The sequence below is a fragment of the Colossoma macropomum genome, unplaced genomic scaffold, assembly GCF_904425465.1.
Source record: "Colossoma macropomum unplaced genomic scaffold, Colossoma_macropomum, whole genome shotgun sequence".
In the NCBI taxonomy this organism is placed as follows: domain Eukaryota; kingdom Metazoa; phylum Chordata; class Actinopteri; order Characiformes; family Serrasalmidae; genus Colossoma; species Colossoma macropomum.
Window position 1 is genome coordinate 37804087 of NW_023494784.1, and position 21879 is coordinate 37825965.

Below are 21879 nucleotides of genomic sequence, written 5' to 3' on the forward strand. Positions count from 1 at the left end.
ACTGCTGATTGCCTGGTATGAATTACATTCCATATGCATGTTCTTAGCTTTAGTGCTTCTCGATCTGTTATGGTCAATAAATACACCCACTTCCAACACCTCATTTCTGGTTTAAGCCACACCCACTTTAGATTTGTGATTTAAAAGAAGATATCGGGAAGAGTATCATTCAGGAATCGGTATTAGAGTCAAGATATCGATATGGAAAATTTTTAACAAGTTCAGGAAGAGCAGTTAATATGGGTGTAATAACACAAAGTGAAATATGTATTGCACATTTTTGCATTATTATTCAGCATTTCAAAAACAACTGAAAGCAGACTAAATCATCAAAAATGTATTTATGTAGATACTCAAAGTGTAATTGAAACTAAAATTTGTTCAGTTTGACCATAACAGCCTACTTTACATACAAAGCATTGTCACACAAAGCCTTATAATCTCCATTTTTGTCATTTTTGCATATTTTTGCACAGTTTGAAAAGTCCAGTTACCCTTTGCCTTGTGTTTATAGTAAATAGGTTAATAGAATTGGTCCAACGTTACTTGGAAAACAACCTTACATTAACTTCTGTTACAAGATAAGAATGTTTTTTCCTTCTCTATTAAAGTTACTGTTTTGGGGATGTTTTTTTTTCTGTATTTTGACTTTTATTACTTGAAAGCATTGTCTCAATAAACAGGGATAATATACATTTTTACTCTCCAGAATGTTGCAGCTTGGCTCATATTTGCACTAATACAGCATTTTTCTAAGCTAATCTTAATAGACTTAAATATTATTAAATAAGCAAAAGGATGGTCAGTTGAGTAGTGTGATGTGCATGAGTTGTTTTACTATGGGGAATGCTAATATTTGGATACTGAAATAAATATCCATTTTTTTGTATGTTGCATCACTGACATCACAGTTCAGATGATGTAAGACAAAAAAGATGCAGTTCATATATGCTGTCCAAAGATGTATTAGAATATGAAATGGCAGCTCTCATACGCAGTGATTCTAACATGTTTAACACCACTCTTCACACTGTGTACATTTTCAGTACAGAAGTAAAAACAAGATGCCAGCCTTCTTTTTGTTTTTTGGTTATAGTCCAAAAGTGGACTGCAGTGCCTGCTGAAAACATAATTAAAGCAAACAAGGATTTTTTTTAAGGCGAAAAAACATTTAAATACACTAAGTGTGAAGTGCACGGCAGTGCTGAGGAGTTTTCCTTTGTAGCTTTAACAGCCCCCCACTCTTCTTGGAAGGGTTTTACAAGATTTTGGAGTGTATTTGTAGGAATTTCTGCCCATTCAGTCAAAAGAGCATATGTGAGGTTAGGCACTGATGTTGGATGAGAGGGCCTGGCTCACATTTGACATTCTAATTCATCCTTAACATGTTCAGTGGGGTTGAGGTTAAAGCTCTGTGTAGGCCACTGGAGTTCCTCCACACCAAGCTTATTAAAGCATGTCTTTATGGAGCTCACTTTGTGCACAGGGGCACAGTCATGCTGAAACAGGAAAGGGTCTTCTCCAAACTGCTGCTACAAAGTTGAAAGCATATAATTGTCTAAAATGTTTTTTTTCGTAAGCTGTGGCATTAACATTAACCTTCACTGGAACTAAGGGGCCCAAACATTAAAAACAGCCCCAGACCATTATTCCTCCTCCACCAAACTTTACTGCACTGTGCATTTCAGTAGCGTTCTCCTGGCATCCGCCAAACCCAGATTCATCCATCAGACTGCCAGATAGCGAAGCGTGATTCATCAGAGAGCACGTTTCCACTGCTCCAGAGTCCAGTGGTGGTGCTTTTTAGCCAACACTTGGCATTGCACATAGTGATCCTAGGCTTTTCTGCACCAGCTGAGTCATGGAAATCCATTTCATGAAGTTCCTGACAGACAGTTCTTGTGCTGATGGTGCTTCCAGAGGCAGTTTGGAACTCTGTAGTGAGTGATACGACAGACGAGACGTGAAATTTACGCATTACGAGGTTCAGCACTTGGCGACCCCACTCTGTTCGTTTTGTCTGGTCTACGGCTTTGTGGCTGAGCTGTTGTTGCCTGTAGACACTATCAGGACAGATATTTCACAAACTGACTTGTGGCAAAGGTGGCATCCTGTGACACTAGCAAATTTAAAGCTCTTCAGTATGGCCCATTCTACTGCCAGTGTTTGTTGATGGAGATTTTATGGACGTGTGCTTGATTTTTTATACACCTGTTAGCAATGGGTGTGGCTGAAACACATGAATTCCATAATTAAGAGGGGTGTAAAAAAAAAAAAAATCAAGTCTATAGAGTTTCCCCCCCCCCAACCCCAAATGTATTTGAGCAGAGGTAAGAAATAATGGATGCTTATACCACACTGATTAGTGTCTTGCTGCTTACCTAAATCACTTTTGCCTCAAACCATGTTGAGCTGTTATAGACCCGAAACTGTGTCTGTAGAAATGGACAGAAGTACTGAGAAAAGTCAGGCTGCAGAATGACTTCTAATACGGTTTTTAACTTTTGATGCACTTTTGTCCTTTTTTATAGATAACAGTATTTCATACAGCATCAGAAACCACATAAACACGTCTATTCAAGATTACTCGATTCGATTTGAGGCAAGTGTGGGATGACTTAGGCTAATTGGTGCTAATTTCGTCCATAAGCTTCCTTTATTAGTGAGGCCACATTAACCTTTTAGCACTAAAACAAAACTGAAGATGCAAACTTCAGACATAAAACATGTCTTGGCTTACTGATAATTATTCTTTGATTAACATATGGCCATCTTACAGCTATCGACTGTGTCTCATGTGTGTTTGTAGCCAGGTGCCGCTGTTCGTCCAGATCCAGCAGAAGTGGAGGAAAATGTATGCAGGCGAGTGCCAGGGCCCTGGAGTTCGCACAGACTTTGAGATGGTGCATCTCCGCAAGGTTCCCAGCCAGTACAACCATCTCTCTGGCCTGATGGACATCTTTAAGGCCAAGATAGTGAGTAACATCAAAAAACACACCAATGTGAAATATAATGCATCCTTTTTTCTCTGAGGGGTAGTGTGGGTATTAGTCACTTTGCGCAGAAACTGCAAATACAGAGCACAGGTGTAGAACTATAATTAGTAGTGGGTGATATACCGGTTTGTACCGTAAACTGGCCGAAATGATTCCTCAGCTGTCAGTTTTATTGTAACCGTATTACCAGTATGCTGCAAATAAACGCAGATAGTACAGCTTACAAACACTTTAGCCCACATATGTTAACGTTAGTCCCTGAGTGTCTGAGTCAGGGATGTTTCAGTCACGTTTCAAATGAAAACACAGCAGACCCTTGACCCCCTCCTGCTGTCTAGTCAGGAGTAGTCAATTTCAAGTTTTCGAGGCAGTGGACATAAAGGAGCCAGTCTTTTAGGGTTGGCCTTAGCCTAATAAAGACACCAGAGCGATTGCTGAGCTTGTTTCCTCTCTGCCTGAGAAGCCGCCTGACTCAGTCAGCTGCATCCGACGATGCTGTGGTCCATGCCGTGCCTTGTGCGCGAAACAAGCTGTGGAGCAGCTGGTACTGAAGCTTGAATGACTGTAATACTTCCCAAATTCCAGCAGTGTCTGACAGTTGGAGGCACAAGTGTACGGGATGCACGTGTGAGACGAGTGACTTGAGGAATTTGTCGAAACTGAAGTAGACTTCTTATTTGAATTTTCCCGTTCCACCTTAAATGGTGCAGCAGCTACATTCGGGTGCCTGTGCAGATACCAGAATGTAATTGGTGCTCTATTTAAGGTGGAGCAGAAAATTAGAACAAAAAGCTGCCAAAAAGCCAACCTTAGCCTTGTAGAAGCAACATTTACCATCATTTTTGCCCGGCCTGTGGGGCTAGTGTTAGAAAGCAATATTGTCATAGGTTCATCTATCTGTATATGTTGTTTTTACTGCAGAATAAAATATTTCAGATTTACTTTGTATGTTAAAAGTGGTTCTTACTAAAAAGTGAAGGAAATCCCAGAATAATATGTCACTGTTAACCTGCATAATTAGGTTTACTTAAGCATCTAAAATAGTTTTGTTTGAAAAAATGTACGTACTGAAACCCTCAGAAATTTTCATTGTATTGTAATATAAATTTTTGTCCATACTGCCCACTACTAGCTAGTAAGGTAATGCTAATCAGAGTTGCTAGTATTTAATTTTCTCCTCATCTCTTCATTTTTCCCCAATCTTCTTCCATGTTTGGAATCTTCAGGGCTGCCCGCTGACCCCGCTGCCACCCATCAACATCGCCATCCGCTTCACCTACATCCTCCAAGACTGGCAGCAGTACTCCTGGCCTCAACAGCCTCCTGGTAGGTTATACTATGGATAGGCATTTTTAATTTATTGTTTTTATTTATTTGTTTGGGGGATTTGTACTCAATTTTGTAGTCACGTCTAGCTTCTCCCTCATCACATAATGCTACGAAGCTGCGAGCTTGAAGGCTAGCTTGTGCTTAATCTAAGACACATGAAGTGTCTCTCTGTGTGAAATGTTGTGACTCTGTGTTGAGCTGCTAGAGAGCAATGAGGGGTGAAAGGGAAGGGATGAGAGCCCCCTGCTATGAAAACAATTCACACCTCCCCACAAAGACGGCCGTGCTGAGATAAAACAGACAGCACGACTGCAGCTTTCTTCATATCAAACAATCCTGCACAACTGACACAATAAAAAAAGCATTAAAACGCAATAACAGCGCTTTTAGAGATGCTGACTTGCTTGCTCGCCCATGAAGTCGAAAATCCAAGTCACATCCGGTTTATACACATCTCCATTAAAATATATTCAACTTTATTGAAGAGAAAGATACTGAGGAACATCCAAAACAGGCGGAAATTGCAATTTATGGCTTAATGTTTGGACGAATTTGGTTCTGCATCTTCAAAATACCCATCCCTATCACGTACAAAATACACTCTGATAGTCATGTCGTTCTGTAAAACGTGTAAAGAATATTGATTACCTAACTTCTGAGCCTCTTGTGGAAGGCTTTAGCCCATGAAGAAGGCAGATGGAGCCTTAGCCTGTGGTCTACAGGAAGGTTTAATAGAACGCCTGCTCTTACCACACGCTCCTGTCCGCTGTTCTTGGTCGCTTGGCGCTTCACGGTTGACCCTGCCTTCAGCGGCGCTAAGTGCTGAGCTCTTAGGCTCGCTTTTAGAACAGCGGAGAGACGCTTGAGGCCTGGAGTGGCACTGTGGAAGGCGCATGTGCTGCAGGTAGGAGGGCTGAGAGCTTTTTAGATTTTCTGTGAGTAAGTACTTCAGTAAAGTCAAAGTCAAAATATCCGCTAAAGCGTTTTTCTTTTTCATCTTGGTCTCACTTCCTGGACCTCCATTCCCTGCTTTTGTTGCTAAAAGCCTTGTTCTTCATTTTTCGTCTACTTGAAGTCAACCTGAAGTCAAAATGGACCTTTTTTTTACCTCGGTAGTTCATGTCCTTGGTCTCATTAAGCACAATTCATTGTGGTAAATCATTCAAAAGGCAAAATTCTTGTTTTCTCCACAATCTTTGATTGAAGTATAGTGATTTCTACTCACCTCTGAACACTGTGTGACGTTCGGATGCGTCAACGTGTGTCAACGGCCAGGAAAAATGGGCCTCATTCACTGATAGTTTCCTGTTTTTTTTTTTCTTAAATTTGTTCTTGAGAAAGGTCTAAGAAAAAGTCTACATCAGATCCGTGACGTGTTCCTCAGCCGCAGAATTGTTCGCCCCTTTGTGCTCTTGAGTGTATGTAGATTCTGTTCTTAAATCTCTAATAAGAAAAGATTCTCTGAAGAAACTTTACAGTCCATAATGCAGCTTTATTTATAATTTGCTTAAAACAGGATCAAACACAGAGAGAAGAAACAACCTCCCCAGCGCTAACAGCTAAACCCACAAGGCTCTGCTCTACTCCGGAAAACCCACCACTCCACCCATATTTAGGCCCTTCAACGTAAAAGTCCTTGTATGAATGAACCTAAAATAGCCGAACATAAATGTTTCCAGGAAGGCTGCAAATAGTCCCCGCCGCGCTGGACCCTTACTAGAGCCGAGATGTATGCCCTTTGTACCTCGAGTTAGACCACCTCCGTGGAGTGCTGGTTAACCTTGGTGTGGTGTTGGGGTCTGTGCGACCCATTTTCAGTGTTTACCAAAAGAAAAAATGATGTGATTTATTATTATTTCAACCTCAGATTCCTTGACCTTTGCTCATTTTCTGTAAAGAACATATAAAATAACACATTTTGAGTGACTTCACACTGTTCACCCCCCAACACATTTATATTACGTATGTGGTGTTGGGTGAACCCGTGGGGAATGTGAGTGTGGAGGTGCTGTGTCCTTCACTTTGTTCTCCTCCTACATGGCCTGCTGTTAGTGTGTGTGTGTTTGTATATGTGTTTGTATATGTGTTTGTATATGTGTGTGTGTGTGGACAACATGGATAGGCTGCTGACCGGCTACAGCTGCTAAAGGAGAACCCTACACTGGCCACTTGTGATATTTTAAACATCTGGTATTTTTACATAAATTGTTATGGCTGTATTGATAAAAAAAAAAAACAATAATGCGGTGGGTCCACCAGACCACTGAGTAACAAACACATCAACGCCACACAAGGATTAACCATTCATGCACTGTGCTATTACCCCCAAGCCCGCCGCTAAGAGAGATAAGTGGGCCTGGTAGATCAGCGAAGCTGAGCAGTGAGGAAAGTGGCTAGACTGGAGATTTGGCTTTGGCCACCCCTAAATAAAATGGTATTAAGGGCAGCTCTACCGCTTATGCTAAATTGAGGAACAGAGCAGCATAATAATTTTACTGAAAATGCCTGAAACTTACATTATTAATATGGAAAAAAAAGTTTAATTTTAGTAATTATTATTGTTTTATCACGCAGGCCTTCTCGGTCGACACATGGCATAGCTGAGACTCAAACCTGAATCTGCACCCATGTGCTGCTAAACCAAGTTTTAAACTAAGTGCCCTCTCGCAGGCCTGAAGGCTGTAATTTTATTTCATGCACTTCAGAAGCTTTCATTGTTGCCATGGAGTCATATCAGCCCACCGTGTGGATAGGAACACCTTAAGATTATGTTTACTCAGTGGATTCATCACAGCACGGATGTTTACCTCTGTATTAAGCTGCACTAGAAAATGTTTGTTCAGCCTAATGATATTCCTCCATTTATATCTTAATGGTTTAATGCGGGGGAAATGCGAGCGACGCGTCCGCTGTATTGATATGGCTAGGACAATCTGCCATAATAAAATCTAATATTACACTTTCGCTCATATTATCTTCTTATTGCAGACTTTGATGCCCTTCTTGCCGGAGAAGTGGGAGGCGTAGAGTTCGGCAAACTTCCGTTCGGGGCTTGTGAAGATCCAATAAGGTGCGTGGCCCTTCCATGGAGACGACTGCTATTAATATAATGAATTTTACAGAGGTCTGTGCTGAGTTTGATGGAGAAGCTTTCTTTAGAAGTGATCATATTAAAGCGAAAGCATAATGAGTTGCTTCAGTCAGATTAAAGGGCTGAAATGGGGCTTGGGTCTTATTTATATGTTGTTGTAGGTCCACTTATGACATTTGTGCTGTTTTATGTACCAAAAAACAGCCATAATTTATCTTTAAATGACTTACTACCTTTCTGTATCCCTTAGAATTAAAAAGGCTGTTTTGGTTACAGTGCCTTAATGGTACTCTATGTAAATGAGCTCTCGTGATTCTGATTGGCTGTGCTGTATTGTGCATCATTCATAAAACAGATCAGGCCGAAACACTCCTTATAACTTCAGTGTGAATAGGAGGGGCTAAACCACTGTAGGCTGAATAGATGGATATATGTAAATACGATGGCTTTTGTGACACAACAAAGACATTGAAATCTAAAGCTTTATTTCCATATATGGCCTTTATAGGTTGGCTACTGAATTACATTGCTTCCATACTACATTAATCTTTTTAATTTATAAATGATATGGGCCCTTGAAAGCATCTAAAAACACCAAACTTTCAAAACTTTTTTTAATTAACTTAACATATACGTAATATTTCTCATTATAGGCTTGCTGTAACAATGTTTAAGACTATTCAATCTATTTAAAAATGTGTTTTACGGAGTTGTATTGTGATTGTCTTGTTCCAATGCCAGATAATTCTACTTCTTTTAAGATATAATGCCAATAATGTTGCTTATCAAAAGAAATCAAAGAAGCAAAATGATTGGCCAATGGAAAATAATGATAGACAATATGACTTGAAACAAGAAAAAACATCTAGGATTAAGTTGAATTATCTTATACTACTCTTACAACATCCTCCTTATGAGAAATATTAGGTATTTTAACTATATATAAGATGTTTTCACTGCCTAAGATAGTATTTTTTTCAGTGTAGTTTTTCAAAACTGTACCCTCTTCAAAATACATCATCAGGGGAATTTTTCTAGTGTTTTAACGGAAAATCTCACTCTGGAATATCGCAGCGCCGCTGTAGGATGTGAGAAAGCATGTTTTCAACAAACACAGTGATGGTATTATCTTTTATTAGGCTAGAGTGTCCCTTTAAACCACCTTTTGGCCAGAAGAGTTTCAAAATACGCTTTTAATGAGAGTGTGAAATAAGGACACTTTAATTAGGATGCATGATATGGACAAAATCCCTGTGTTATCTTTTCTTATGTGATTGAAAACGGACAGCAAAAATCTAACATTATTGCAAAAGTTCAAAAGAGTTCCCTAAACTTTTGATGAGTATTGTCTATATTATAAAACTGTTTTACAAGTGAGAAAAATATGTATTTTGGTGTTTTTTTGAAAGCTGTTTACTCTTCTTTCCTCAGCGAGCTGCACCTGGCAACAACCTGGCCCCACCTGACGGAGGGCATCGTCGTGGACAACGATGTTTACTCGTGAGTACTCGCCACATTTTTGAAGTCCAAAGTGGCTTCGCGAAGTTGAGAACACTGGAGGGTGTAGAAAATAAAAGTATGAGGTAATGAGAAACGGGGCGTGTGATGCATGAATATGCATCAGGTGCGAAAAATCAAAACACCCAGATGATGTCGGTGCCAAATTAATTTTTTTTTTTGTCACCTCTCGAAGAACCTGTTACCCATAATAATTTTTCACAGCTCCAAATGGCTTTGGAGGGGTGGAAAGTGGGGTGTCGGCTTCGGAGGGGGAAGGTGGGAGGGGGTTCGAAACGTGTACCTCAACACCGGCGCTGAACGGCACTGAAGCCGAAATTAATTCACGCCGAATAATTTAACGCTTTTTAGTTTAGTGATGAAATGCTGCTCAGTGAGCCATTGCATTGCATTAACACTGTTTGTGTTGTTCCTTCAAGTCCCTCCCTCCATTTGCATTCAGCACACCAGGATGGGATGATAGAGCTCTCACTTCTGAAGAGCTTTTTTTTTTTGTCCCTTTTTTTTTTGAAGTAGAGGAACAAATACTCACACCTGTAGATAAGGAGGGAAAAGAATAATGAAGGGTGCTCGAGCAAACAATAGGACTGTTCTCGTTAAACATCCTCTCGAGCCTCTTCATGGCTCTGTGGCGCCCGAATCATTCGGGCTGTTTTGAGGCTTACGAGTCGACGCCACTCGAAAGCTGTTGGGCCATTCAGGGTTTTCTAGCTTGTGCCGCTCTAATTTTTGAATATGGGCTGGGCAGCGTGATTAGTCATCAACTGCATGATTGCCTTGACTAATTTGACAGAATTCATTATAGTTTTGCAGGATTTGGTACACTCTTAAAAAGGCAGTCCTTCAAGGGTTCTTTAGTAAAGGCAATTGTTCTAATTAGAACCATGAGTTCTATATAGAACCATTTTATGCTTAAATGGTTCTTTGCATGGTGAGATGGTTCTTCAGACTGATGGAGAATGTGTTGGCTCTTTAAGTATTCAAGGTTCTATAAAGACCCATTGAGTGCGTTTACATGCACTTCATAATCCCATAACTGCAGAAAATCAGATTTTGTCTGTAATCCAATCAAAGTGTTTACATGCGCTTGAGTAATCAGATAATGGGGAATCTCCGGGTCTACATGAGTCAGACAGTATTCGGATTTCTGCTTTGCAACCAGCCAGTAAACTCACAGAAGAAGATGTGATGTAAACCTAATGTAAAACTCAAACTTCTTGCCGTGGCTTTTTTTTTAAACATCGCACCACATTACCTGAAAATATGAACATACATCATCTAGAAGATGAAGAATATTTAAATCCTTTATTTCGTCAAGCATGTATTCGGTTTCAGTGTTGCTCCAAACGTATTTTGCTGCATCTCGCAGCAACACTGCTTGCTTATTTACGGTACCACCGTCTGTTCCGCACATGCACAGACTGAGAAGTCCGAAAGAAATCAGAGTAAGAGTTCACATGCACTGAGAAATCTGATTACTGAGCTAAAATCCAGCTCTCTTTATCGGATTTCTCAATCGGATCTCTAGACCTCACCCCAGTCTAAGGAATCGGAGTGTGCTATTTACATGACCATTTGAATAATCAGACAACTGCAGAATTCTGATTATGATCGGATTGTTGAGTGCATGTAAATGCACTCATTGTCTATATAGAGCAGAGGTCACTAATAGGCGGACCGTGGTCCGACTCCAGACCCAGACGCTGTCCTGTGCGGACCTGGACCTACAACTGATAAACTATGGAGAATTGTTTAATTTCGACGGGGTGGTCCTATTTTAATCGCCGTAACTTTTCTAGCCTTTACGGTACCGCTTTTCCGGCCTGGGAAACTCACAGACCAATCGCATCCGTTGTAAATATCACACATGACGCTACTCAACCAATCAGATCTGTGAGAAACAGCAGTTGGAGAAGAAAGTGAGTCAGAGGGAAGTTATTTCACATGGCGAGCTCTAAAAAGAGAAAACTGACAATAAATGATGTATAAATGATGTTGAAATTGTACTTTTTTTATTTGACATTCAGTTGTTGACTGTATAAGATGTTGATATACCTACTAGGCTACTTCAATAAACAGTATATGGCACTGAATCATGATGCATTTAGACATTATGATGTTCTGGACCTTGAGGAAATTTTTTCTCTAACCGGACCTTATTGAATTTCAATTAAATACCCCTTATATAGAGCGATGAACAAAGGAGCTCTTGAAGAACCATCTTTTTTAAAAGTGACAGGGGCCAGTTGCACCGAGATGGTCTTAACTGCCAGGTCAATCATAGCTAAGACCATTTTTGAACAAGGACTTTACACCCATTTCACCAGTAAGAATTGCCAGTAATGGAGCTGATTTTGCTGTGTTCTGGACCAAAGGAAACAACTTTCAATTTTAAACCCAGTCAAATTAAATCTTCCTCATTTTATTGTTCCTTCTTGTTTCCTGTTCTTGAATTCAGCACTGCATTGTCACGTGTCTCACTCTTCTGATCTTAATTGCTGTACCGGTTCATGCAAATTCAAGTCTCGTTACTGTTGTGCCAAGACTGACCGTGTCCACTTTCTGCTCTTTTAGTGATTTGGACCCTCTCCAAGCTCCTCACTGGTCTGTTAGAGTGCGGAAAGCGGACAATCCCCAGTGCTTACTCGGTAAGAAGAGCTTATTGACATTTATAAACCTCCAAACTTGGGGTGGGCACTAGTACACGACTAGCCCAACGTTCCAGTACTGGAACATTAAAGGAACACTTCACTGAAGAATGCTAACTGAATTCTTTGCTAATGGCAAATGAGAAGTACTAGCATCTGGTCAGCATGAAGCAGAGGAGTTTATACAGAAAGGCCTCTATCAGCTTTAATTGTTGGCCATCTTAACTTTTCATTAGATGAATACTAGCTTTTATTCATAGTTAGCCATGTTAGCATTTCATTAGTTCATTACCAGCTTTCATTATTTGCTGGTCATGTTTGTATTTCATTAGTACTAACTTTCATTAACTATTAGCCATGCTAGGGTTTAATTAGTTCATTGCTAGCTCTTACTAATTGTCAGCCTCTTAGCATTACATTAGTTCATTGCTAGTTTTCTTTAATTGTTAGCCATGCTAGCATTTCTTTAGCTCATTACTAGCTTTTTTTAATTGTTAGACATGTTAGCATTCCATTAGTTCATCGCTAGCTTTCTTTGTTAGCCATGTTAGCAGTTCATTAGTTTATTAGTTGCTTTTTTCATTGTAAGCCATGTTAGCATTTCATTAGTTCATTGCCAGCTTTCTTTAATTTTTAGCCGTGCTAGCATTTCATTAGTTAATTACTAGCATTCATTAATTGGTAGCCTCTTAGCATTTGATTAGTTCATTACTAGCTTTTATTAGTTGCTAGCCATGTTAGCATTTCATTAGTTCATTGCTGCTAGCTTTGTTTAATTGTTAGCCATTTAGCATTCCATTAGTTCATTACTGGCATTCATTCATTGTTAGCCTCTTAGCATTTCCTTAGTTCATTACTAGCTTTCATTTGTTGCTAGCCATGTTAATGTTTATATAGTTCATTGCTAGCTCTTACTAATTGTTAGCCTCTTAGCATTCCATTAGTTCATTGTTAGCTTTCTTTAATTGTTAGCCATGTTAGCATTTCTTTAGTTCATTACTAGCTTTCTTTCATTGTTAGCCATGTTAGCATTTCATTAGTTCATTACTAGCTTTCTTTAATTGTTAGCCATGTTAGCATTCCGTTAGTTCATTGTTAGCTTTCTTCATTGTTAGCCATGTTAGCATTCCATTAGTTCATTGTTAGCTTTCTTTAATTGTTAGCCATGTTAGCATTTCATTAGTTCATTGCTAGCTTTCTTTAATTGTTAGCCATGTTAGCATTTCATTAGTTCATTGCTAGCTTTCTTTAATTGTTAGCCATGTTAGCATTTCATTAGTTCATTGCTAGCTTTCTTTAATTTTTAGCCATGTTAGCATTTCATTAGTTCATTGCTAGCTTTCTTTGATAGTTAGCCATGTTAGCATTTCACTAGTTCATTACTAGCTTTCTTTAATTGTTAGCCATGTTAGCATTTCATTAGTTCATTGCTAGCTTTCTTTGATAGTTAGCCATGTTAGCATTTCATTAGTTCATTTCTAGCTTCCTTATTTGGCTTGTTAGTATTCCAGGGGGAGGTTATTGGGCAAAGATGTGTGACATTTTATAGAGACATTTTATCAAGAAAGTAAACAAAATACAGTTTTCATGTAATTTACTCAAAATATTGGTATATGTGAAGAAGCATCAGCACAACAGAGTGTATATTATGCACAAAAGAGTTGAAGAGATGAAGCTGAATAGAAAAAGGAGGGTGTGGTGGTTAATCAGTATCTTCTCAGCCAGCCATGTAACCCGTCTCATAGCTTTGAAACAGCTGCGCTAAGCACAATGGCACATCATGGAAATAGCTCTCTTAGACAGGCAGTGCCAGAAATTAGTAGTCACAATCAAGTATGTGGGCGATGCAATAAAAGACAATAGAAATAGCACACCTGTGTCTTCCGTTATTTAGTACAGCTGCAGCATTGAGTCTGAGCTTTATCTCCCCCTTATTTACGTTATTTCTGTAATCGTTACTGATCTTGACCATCCACTGCCACAGAATACTAAAAAAGATGGTTATTCATGGGTTCTTTAGTAAAGACAGCGGTTCTATAGAGAATCACGAACACTCGAACCATGGTGAAATGGCTCTTCAGATTGATAGACATATGTGTTGTAAATGGTTCTATATAGCTCCAAAAAGGGTTCTTCTATTGTTACAAGCTTGACTTCACAACAATAGCAAAACAAGTTTTGGTGCTATATAGAACCATTTTCAAAAAGGTTCTATGTAAACCCATCCAATTTAAGCATGCAAATGGTTCTTTGAGTGTTCATGGTTCTAATTAGAACCATTGCCTTTACTAAAGAACCTTTGATGAACCTTGTTATAAAGTGAAATCTGACTCACTGTAACTGCTGGACATTCCCAGGATGCCATTTTCGTTGTGTCCTCTGGTGCAATCATCAAATTATCAAAGGACTGTGTTGTCATTACAGTCTGCATTAAAGTGACAGTTGTGTGTAAAATCAAATTCACCCAGTTTGCCCCCTTAGCTCAGATCCTGTTGGTCACCCAAGACGTGTATTGTGTCTGGCTAAGCTTACTTCTTTAGTTTTGCACTGGAGCTACAAGGCTAATGTAGCTAACAAGCACTAAAAGATTATGTATGCTAATTAGCATTGTAAAACTCCTAACTAAATCATCACATAATTGCCTCAGATGACTTCAAGTTGGTAAGTCCCAGACAGCAAGCATATACCAGTCCGCTGACTTGATAAGGTCAGCACCCCACTGACTGTATGTCACTGCTGGTCCACCCTTGGACCACCCAGGTTATTGCATATAAGGTCTAACTAGTTTTTAATCTCCTCAAACACATTTTGTATGCACACAGACTTTTATTTTGGAAAATAAACTAAGACAGTTATGACAAACCATTGAATGAATGACTGCACCTTTGTTGAAAATGTTGTTGCTAGATTGGTTACAGCTGTATAATCGGTGTATTTGGTTTAACAGTGGGTAATTTGGAGAATTACAGTTAGACACTTGTTAAAAGGCTCTTGTGTGAAGCCCATAAAAAGCATATTTTGGGCTGTTCATTTGTGGGTTTACAAATATATTCTTATAACATCTTATGACATATAAGTAATTACTTATAATCTCCCAGATAGCAAGCATACACCGATCGGGCATAACATTATGGCCACCTCCTTGTTCCTAAGCTCGTTCCACTTACTATATAGGTGCACTTTGTAGTTCTACAATTACAGACTGTAGTCCATCTGTTTCTCTGCATACTTTGTAAGCCCCCTTTTACCCTGTACTTCAGTGGTCAGGACCCCCCATGGACCCTCACAGAGTAGGTACTATCATCAGTAGGTGGATCATTCTCAGCACTGCAGTAACACTGATGTGGCAGTGGTGTGTTAGTGTGTGTTGTGCTGGTCTGAGTGGATCAGACACAGCAGTGCTGCTGGAGTTTTAAACACCTCAGTGTCACTGCTGGATGGAGAATAGTCCACCAACCAAAAATATCCAGCCAACAGCGTCCTGTGGGCAGTGTCCTGTGACCACTGATGAAGGACTAGAGGATGACCAACACAAACTGTGCAGCAGCAGATGAGCTATCGTCTCTGACTTTACATCTACAAGGACTGACAAGGTAGGAGTGTCTAATAGAGTGGACAGTGAGTGGACACAGAGTTTAAAAACTCCAGCAGCACTTCTGTGTCTGATCCACTCGTACCAGCACAACACACACTAACACACCACTGCCACATCAGTGTTACTGCAGTGCTGAGAATGATCCACCACCCAAATAGTACCTGCTCTGTGAGGGTCCATGGGGGTCCTGACCACTGAAGAACAGGGTAAAAGGGGGCTAACAAAGTATGCAGAGAAACAGATGGACTACAGTCTGTAATTGTAGAACTACAAAGTGCACCTATATAGTAGGTGGAGCTGATAAAATGGACAGTGAGCGTAGAAACAAGGATGTGGTCATAATGTAATGCCTGATTGGTGTATATTGGTCCATTGGCTTCATAAGGTTGGCACCCCGTTGACTGTTTGCCTCTGCTGGCCCACCCTCGGACCACCCAGATTATTGCACATAAGATCTAAGAACTAGTTTTTAATCTCCTCAAACAGATTTTAAAAGCACATATCCTTTTATTTTGGAAAATAAAACAGGACAGATATTACAAACAATTGAGAGGAAAAGAATTAAAGACTAGGCCTGACATAAAAATGATTTTGTTTGTTTATGTGCTAGATCGGTTATAGCTGTATAACCAGCTTTATTTATGATATTAATGTTAAAATTATTTACTAAACTAACTTACAAAGTGTATCAAATAAAAGAAAGGAAGAGAAAATAAGTAAATTGGACTGTGAATGAAAAATGAGTGCTGAAAAGTGGAATTTTGTCTAAAACTCTGCTTAACCACCAGTGGGCTGCCAGCTTTGTCGTCAGTGGGCCAACAGTGGCCCACTAACCTCTTGTCGTGGATAATCTCAAGTAGACTTGCTTATCTCGTTTCTATTATCTACACAAATGGGGTGAAGTATGTCACAGATCTAAAAACTGCAGCAGGTGTCAATTTGAAGACTGAATACAGCATCAGAAACGACAGTCTAATTGTGATTTTTGGAAGCTACTATATTGTTTGTAACAGTTTTTTTGTTATTCCTGAGTGTCTGTCTGTGCTCGTATTCAGTGTTTTATTTAGTCTGAAAATTATGTCTGTATTTCCATTAGATATTTGAATGCTTCTCCAACTCACTGCCCGTTTTCGCTGTGTCCGCCCACTAGTCATTAATATTCATAAGCAGACATTCAGTGCTCATTAACATTCATTAGTGGACTCGGACTGTAAGTTCCGAAACATGGCTGCTGCCACTCAGCCTTATTAGTGGGAGCCTGAGTTTGACCCAGAGTATGACCATATTCTGTGGTTTTTGAAAATTATTACATTATTTCACTTTTTGGAGCAGTGCCCTGTCTAATAAACTGATTTAAAATTGTGCTCAGAATTTAAATAAATCAATTCTGAACAGGATTTTCAGTTCATCTTTTAGTAAATGTTAAACCATCTACTAACAATTGACACTAGTGTAGTATATGCAAATTATATGTTAATTAGACACAATACACAATTGCTGATTTATCGTTACAGATCAAAACTATTACAATGCAGAGGCTAGCAAGAGGCAAGAGGATAGCAGTCCAGTGTTGGCCCGCTGATGGCAAAGTTGGCGGTCTACTGGCGTTTTGCTCATCGTTTTCCGGGCGGAATGTTATAAGAATATGTTTGCAAACCCACAAATGAACAGCCCAGAATGTTCTGAGCCTTTTAGCAAGTGTCTAGCTGTAGTTCTCCAAATTACCCACAGTCAAACCAAATACACTTCATGGACCATTATGATGAGAGACTTTAGTTAGGAAGACAGTTATATTTGTTGTTTTTTGAACGTTGGATAGTAAGAAAGCTAATTAGCAAAACTATTTGCCAGCATTTAGAAGCTTTCTGAAACAGAAAACAGTGAAAACTTTGAAAATGCAGATGTTTGCTTCAAAACTTAAGCCAGTGGTTAAATGTGAGGTAGAATATTTTATAGGAAGTTTTCAGTGGTAAGTATCTGAGATACTTATGCTGTTAGTCACTAAAGATTAAGACACTTGGACAAAAATAAGAAGAATTTTAGAAGGTAACAGTCTGTGATAATCTGTGATTTTGTGCACAGGGCCTGTTTTTCATAATCTTTAAAGACATTTTAATCCAAAAGTTTATACTTAAATGTTTTAAATTAGTTTTTTAAGACATATATAAGCATTGAATGTGATACATATGTATGAATTTGTTTCCAGAGCTATAAGAGTTGTATACATGCTCCTTAAAACAAGTTCTCAGCAGCTATAAAGGTCTCAGCATAAATGGAGCTTCCTCAGTCCTGTTGGAAAAGCATTTGGGATGAAGTTGCTTGTTATGAAGCTAATCCTAAACAGAATTCCATGAGTATGTAAAGCTGCATCAAGGTAAAAGGGTGGATACTTTGAAGAATGTAAAATAGAAGATTTGTTTAACAGCTTTTGATCACTGCGTAATTCAATATTCAATTCAATCCCACTTTTCACCTCCATTTTAGTCGTGGTCAATTTCCACTTGCTAGCTAGGTTTCCCACAGTTACACCAAGGTACCAAGCTGGGAGGGTGAAGAACACTTAACTGCCAATTCTGTTATGTGAGCTTAGAGACACCTGTCTTGGCTAGAATTGGAGGGACAGCTTACCCACCCATAGAGAGCGAGGCCATTTATGCTGTATTGAACCACCTGATCACAGATGGCTGTGGTGTCATTGGGGACTGAACACACAGTCTCCCACCAAAGGCCCCTTACACAGTGAAAATTGAATGGGAAAGCTTGTAAGCCTCAACATGGCGTCTGTTGGCGGAGCAATCCCTGGCTCTTAGTAAAATTAGCCAATTGGCTTGCTGGTTAAGCCATAAGCCGGAAAAGCTCCCCCTCATTTTTGGAGATCTGCTCATGCGCGGTAGCCAGAATAAGCTGAAAATCATGTTTTCGTGCGTTATTTGTGCTGAACCCTACCAGCTATTTGTGTAATTTTTGTTAGACTTTACAAGTGATTTAAATTTAAGTGATTTAAAATGGCTATTTGGCCTTCAGTTTTGAGTTTCAAGGTCTCTCCTCATTCTAAAAGACAGGAGCCTGGTCTTGTATGAGTGCAAATAACTGCCTGCTGCCATTGACAAGATGGCCATGAAGTGGACTTTCCTATGAGGACTTTGATTTGATGTCTGTATTTAATTTTCACTCATAATATTTCACAAAAAATATTTTCCCAACCTACCTTTTTTGTAACAGTCAATGTAAAACTGCTTATGCTGTAACAGGAATACTGTAAAAGTCCACACACCAACCCCATCCTTTTGTACTTTATGCTTCTTCCCTGTGGAGAAACGGATGAGATTTCTTTGCAAAAGTCCTACTCGCTTCAGCTCTACGCTGCACAGAGTGTCCACAAACTGATAAAGCACACTGGGGAGACAAAGTAGTAAGGAACATTGGCTGCAGGGAAAAGAAACTGTTATAAAGTACTTGCTCTGGACTAAACTCAGTAGGCCTTCTAGTAAAAGTATAAATGTTGAGGCACAGGAAGGGTCAGCATTTCAAATTTTTGCAAGTTTTCTACAACTGAGGTTTTTTTCTCATATAAACCCTTAACCCTGTCAGACAAATTCTGTCAGAACTGCAGATTCTAAACTGTCAATTGATATTGGTTTGTGTTTGTAAGTAGAGGAGAAGGTATTTTATTATGGTTTGAATGTGATAAAGTTTTTATTTTGTGTATAGCCTTGTTTAAATATTAAATATCCTTTACAGTTTTGCAAAGTTTTCAATCCAAAACTAACTGAAAGAAGTTCAGACTCATACCTTTCGATGCAAAATGTGAATCGAATGTAAATGAGATTCACTGCGTAATGTAATTAATGATGTAACTATGTATTTACTAGGGCTGTCAAATTTAACGTATTGACACACAAACGATAAATTACTAACGCAACCAATTATTTTAAACAGCTTAAAAAAAATCCTTTGTCAACACTTTAATCTGTAGTAGTTGCGATAAATCCTGTGATTGTAGCCATTCTGGGTAAAACTCTTTGTTCATACTTTAAAAATGCAGCTCAAAGTGCTTCACAATACAAAGTAAAAACAACAGAGGAAGAAGAGAAAAGAGAGAATCAAAAATAAAACACAAAATATAACAAATACTAAATAGCAGAAAAGGGATATATTGATAATTACAATTTAAAACGCACAAGATAAAAGTATAAATAAAAAAGAAAATAAATCCAATAAAAATGCAACTCACAATAAAATAAAAGTAATATTAAAATTCCAGTAAAAACAATTAAAAAAACTAATTAAACACTGAAGTAATAAATAATATAAAGATGTTTACTTTACATCATTGTTTAAAGATTTGCATAAAAACAAAACGCTGCTTCTCTGCTCTTTTAAACTTTTATATGTGGAATATGGAGAAGCAGCACTAGATGATCTTAACACTCGATTTGAAACATAACCTGTCAGCACTCAGAAATGTATGAAGGTGCTAAACCATTAAGAGATTTAAAACTAGTAGTAAAATATAGTTGATTCTAAAGGAAACAGGCAGCCAGTGGAGTGAAGCTAAAACTGGTCTAATCCTGTTTTCTAGTCTGTGTTAATATTCTTGCTGCTGCATTGAATTATTGAAAGTAATAAATACATTCTGATGAAGCTTATTCAGCTGATACAGCTATAACAAACTGTGCTGCTTTTTAAAGGGAAAACACTCTATAAGGGCAAATATAAGAAAATAAGAAACATGTGGTAAAGCTTGTTGAACTTGTTCAACAGTCCAAGCAATTGTCTTTAAATAGTACAGAGAAACTGCAGTAATAACTCCAGACTTCTAAGTTAAAGTCACAGTCTTTGGGGTGATGGATTTGTTGCTGTGTTGGATACTGTTAAAGTAGGTTATTATGGGGGAACACTGGAGATGTCGGGGTTGCAGTGACCAGATATTACGAAGTTGAATGGTCTGCTTTAATGTCACTGTTATTAAGACTCTTGATTGACAGCCTTCCCTGTTCCTCAGGTGACTTCCTGATGGAGTTCTTCAAACTGTGCAGTAGGAAGGAGTCTACAGATGAGATACTGGGGAAGAACTCAGTAGAGGAGGAAGGCAAAGGTCAGTCTCAATGCAAACCGTGCTGCTAAACATCTCAGTGCTTGTGTTCCAAATATTACCTTCACACATTTTTAAATAAATAGGGTACCGCTTTAAAATAAGACTACCCCTATAAAGGTTCATGAATGGTTTAAAATGAGTTTATTAATGATTATTAATTAACTCTTGAATAACATAAAATCATTAATATGGATTTGCAACACGTAAATAAAAAGGGCAACAGTGACCTTTTTTGCAGCCGGCATTCATTTATACAGTTAAACCTCAGATTTTGGTGTTTACTGATCTTATTTTGTCTTTAAACTTTCAGCTTCAGCACATATTCATATTCATTAATGTGACAGCTCACAGTTACCCTTTTTAGTAATTTGTTATAACTGATTATTAGTGATTAATGAAGTGTTTATGACCTAACTAATAACGATTAACAAACTATTTTTTAAACCATTCATAAACGCTTTATAAGGGTAGTCTTATTTTAAAGTGCTACCCTGAATAAATATGGACATTTTGGTACTTTTTGTTCAATTTTCAATGTTTGGACATTGCTGTTGTGTAAAAAACCTTATTACTGTATTTCTTCCGTTTTTGTTTCACACAAAACGCTGTTTTTTACATTTACATGCAACAGCATTGTATAGAAACCTAATGACTCATTTACAGTGGTGGTGATGGAAACCAGAGCTTGCGATGTCTACAATAAATTATAGCCATTTTATTTACTATCGAAAACCAGCAGTGAACCTACACGTCTTTTTGACACATTATTTGTAATGTGATGATGGTAAAATAGCTATAAATCAGAAAAAAAGGATTTCTTTGGGAACTAATTTGCATTGTAACTACTTGCATATATTCTCCACCCTGAATGTATTTTGATATTATATTTTAGATTGAAACATTATGTCAGAATAGTGTTGCAGGCATCGGACGATGTGTTTGTAATAATTTCATATCATAACTTTGTGTGAGGCAGCTTTCAGTAGCTTAAGATGTCTGGTTCCTATCACCACCACTATGAACAGTTCTGACTTTTTTCTAGAATGGAGCATTTCACCTCAAACCAATCTGAATGACTTTGTATACATCTTAACATGCAGAAATCTTGAGAAATTTGTGGAATTTCCTTATAAAGTGTCCTTGAAATTACCGCTCAGGGATGCAAGGTTTTGTTCCTACAGCAACAATATGCAAAAACACTACAAAGTCTGTGAAGGTTCTTATGCAGCCTCAGAATTAGTGATCCGTGAGCGCTTTTAGAAGAGACTAAGTTTTAACAGAGACTTTTGGACTTGGTTGCAGAAAACAGTGACATCACGCAAGCGCTGTCCAAGCTGACTGAACCCACGGCCGTGCCCATCCCCAAACTGTCTGTCTCTAACATGGTGCACAGCGCACGCAAACACATCCGCAGACATCGCCGCCACGACCAGTCTCCTCTCAACAACGACGTGCTCAACTCCATCCTTCAGGTGAGCGCCGCACATACAAGCTCAGCCACTCGGGTGAAGCTAATGATTATTTCAATAACTGATTAAGCTTTCAAATAATATTATACTTAAAAAATCGGCTGATCTTCTTCAGTTCTTTTCTCTTTTGCCTCC

At 38.6% G+C, this 21879-nt stretch overlaps 1 protein-coding gene across 2 annotated transcripts in view; it reads left to right on the forward strand.

Moving 5' to 3' along the window:
- Window positions 1-21879, forward strand: part of rab3gap1 (RAB3 GTPase activating protein subunit 1) — a 103673-nt gene that overhangs the window by 14419 nt on the left and 67375 nt on the right. For both annotated transcript variants that reach the window (XM_036571108.1, XM_036571117.1), the window contains exons 7-13: window positions 2810-2975; window positions 4223-4322; window positions 7314-7395; window positions 8848-8916; window positions 11509-11582; window positions 20183-20275; window positions 21578-21747. In XM_036571108.1, coding sequence (XP_036427001.1) covers window positions 2810-2975; window positions 4223-4322; window positions 7314-7395; window positions 8848-8916; window positions 11509-11582; window positions 20183-20275; window positions 21578-21747 — 754 coding nt within the window. The remainder of the gene's footprint in view (window positions 1-2809; window positions 2976-4222; window positions 4323-7313; window positions 7396-8847; window positions 8917-11508; window positions 11583-20182; window positions 20276-21577; window positions 21748-21879) is intronic.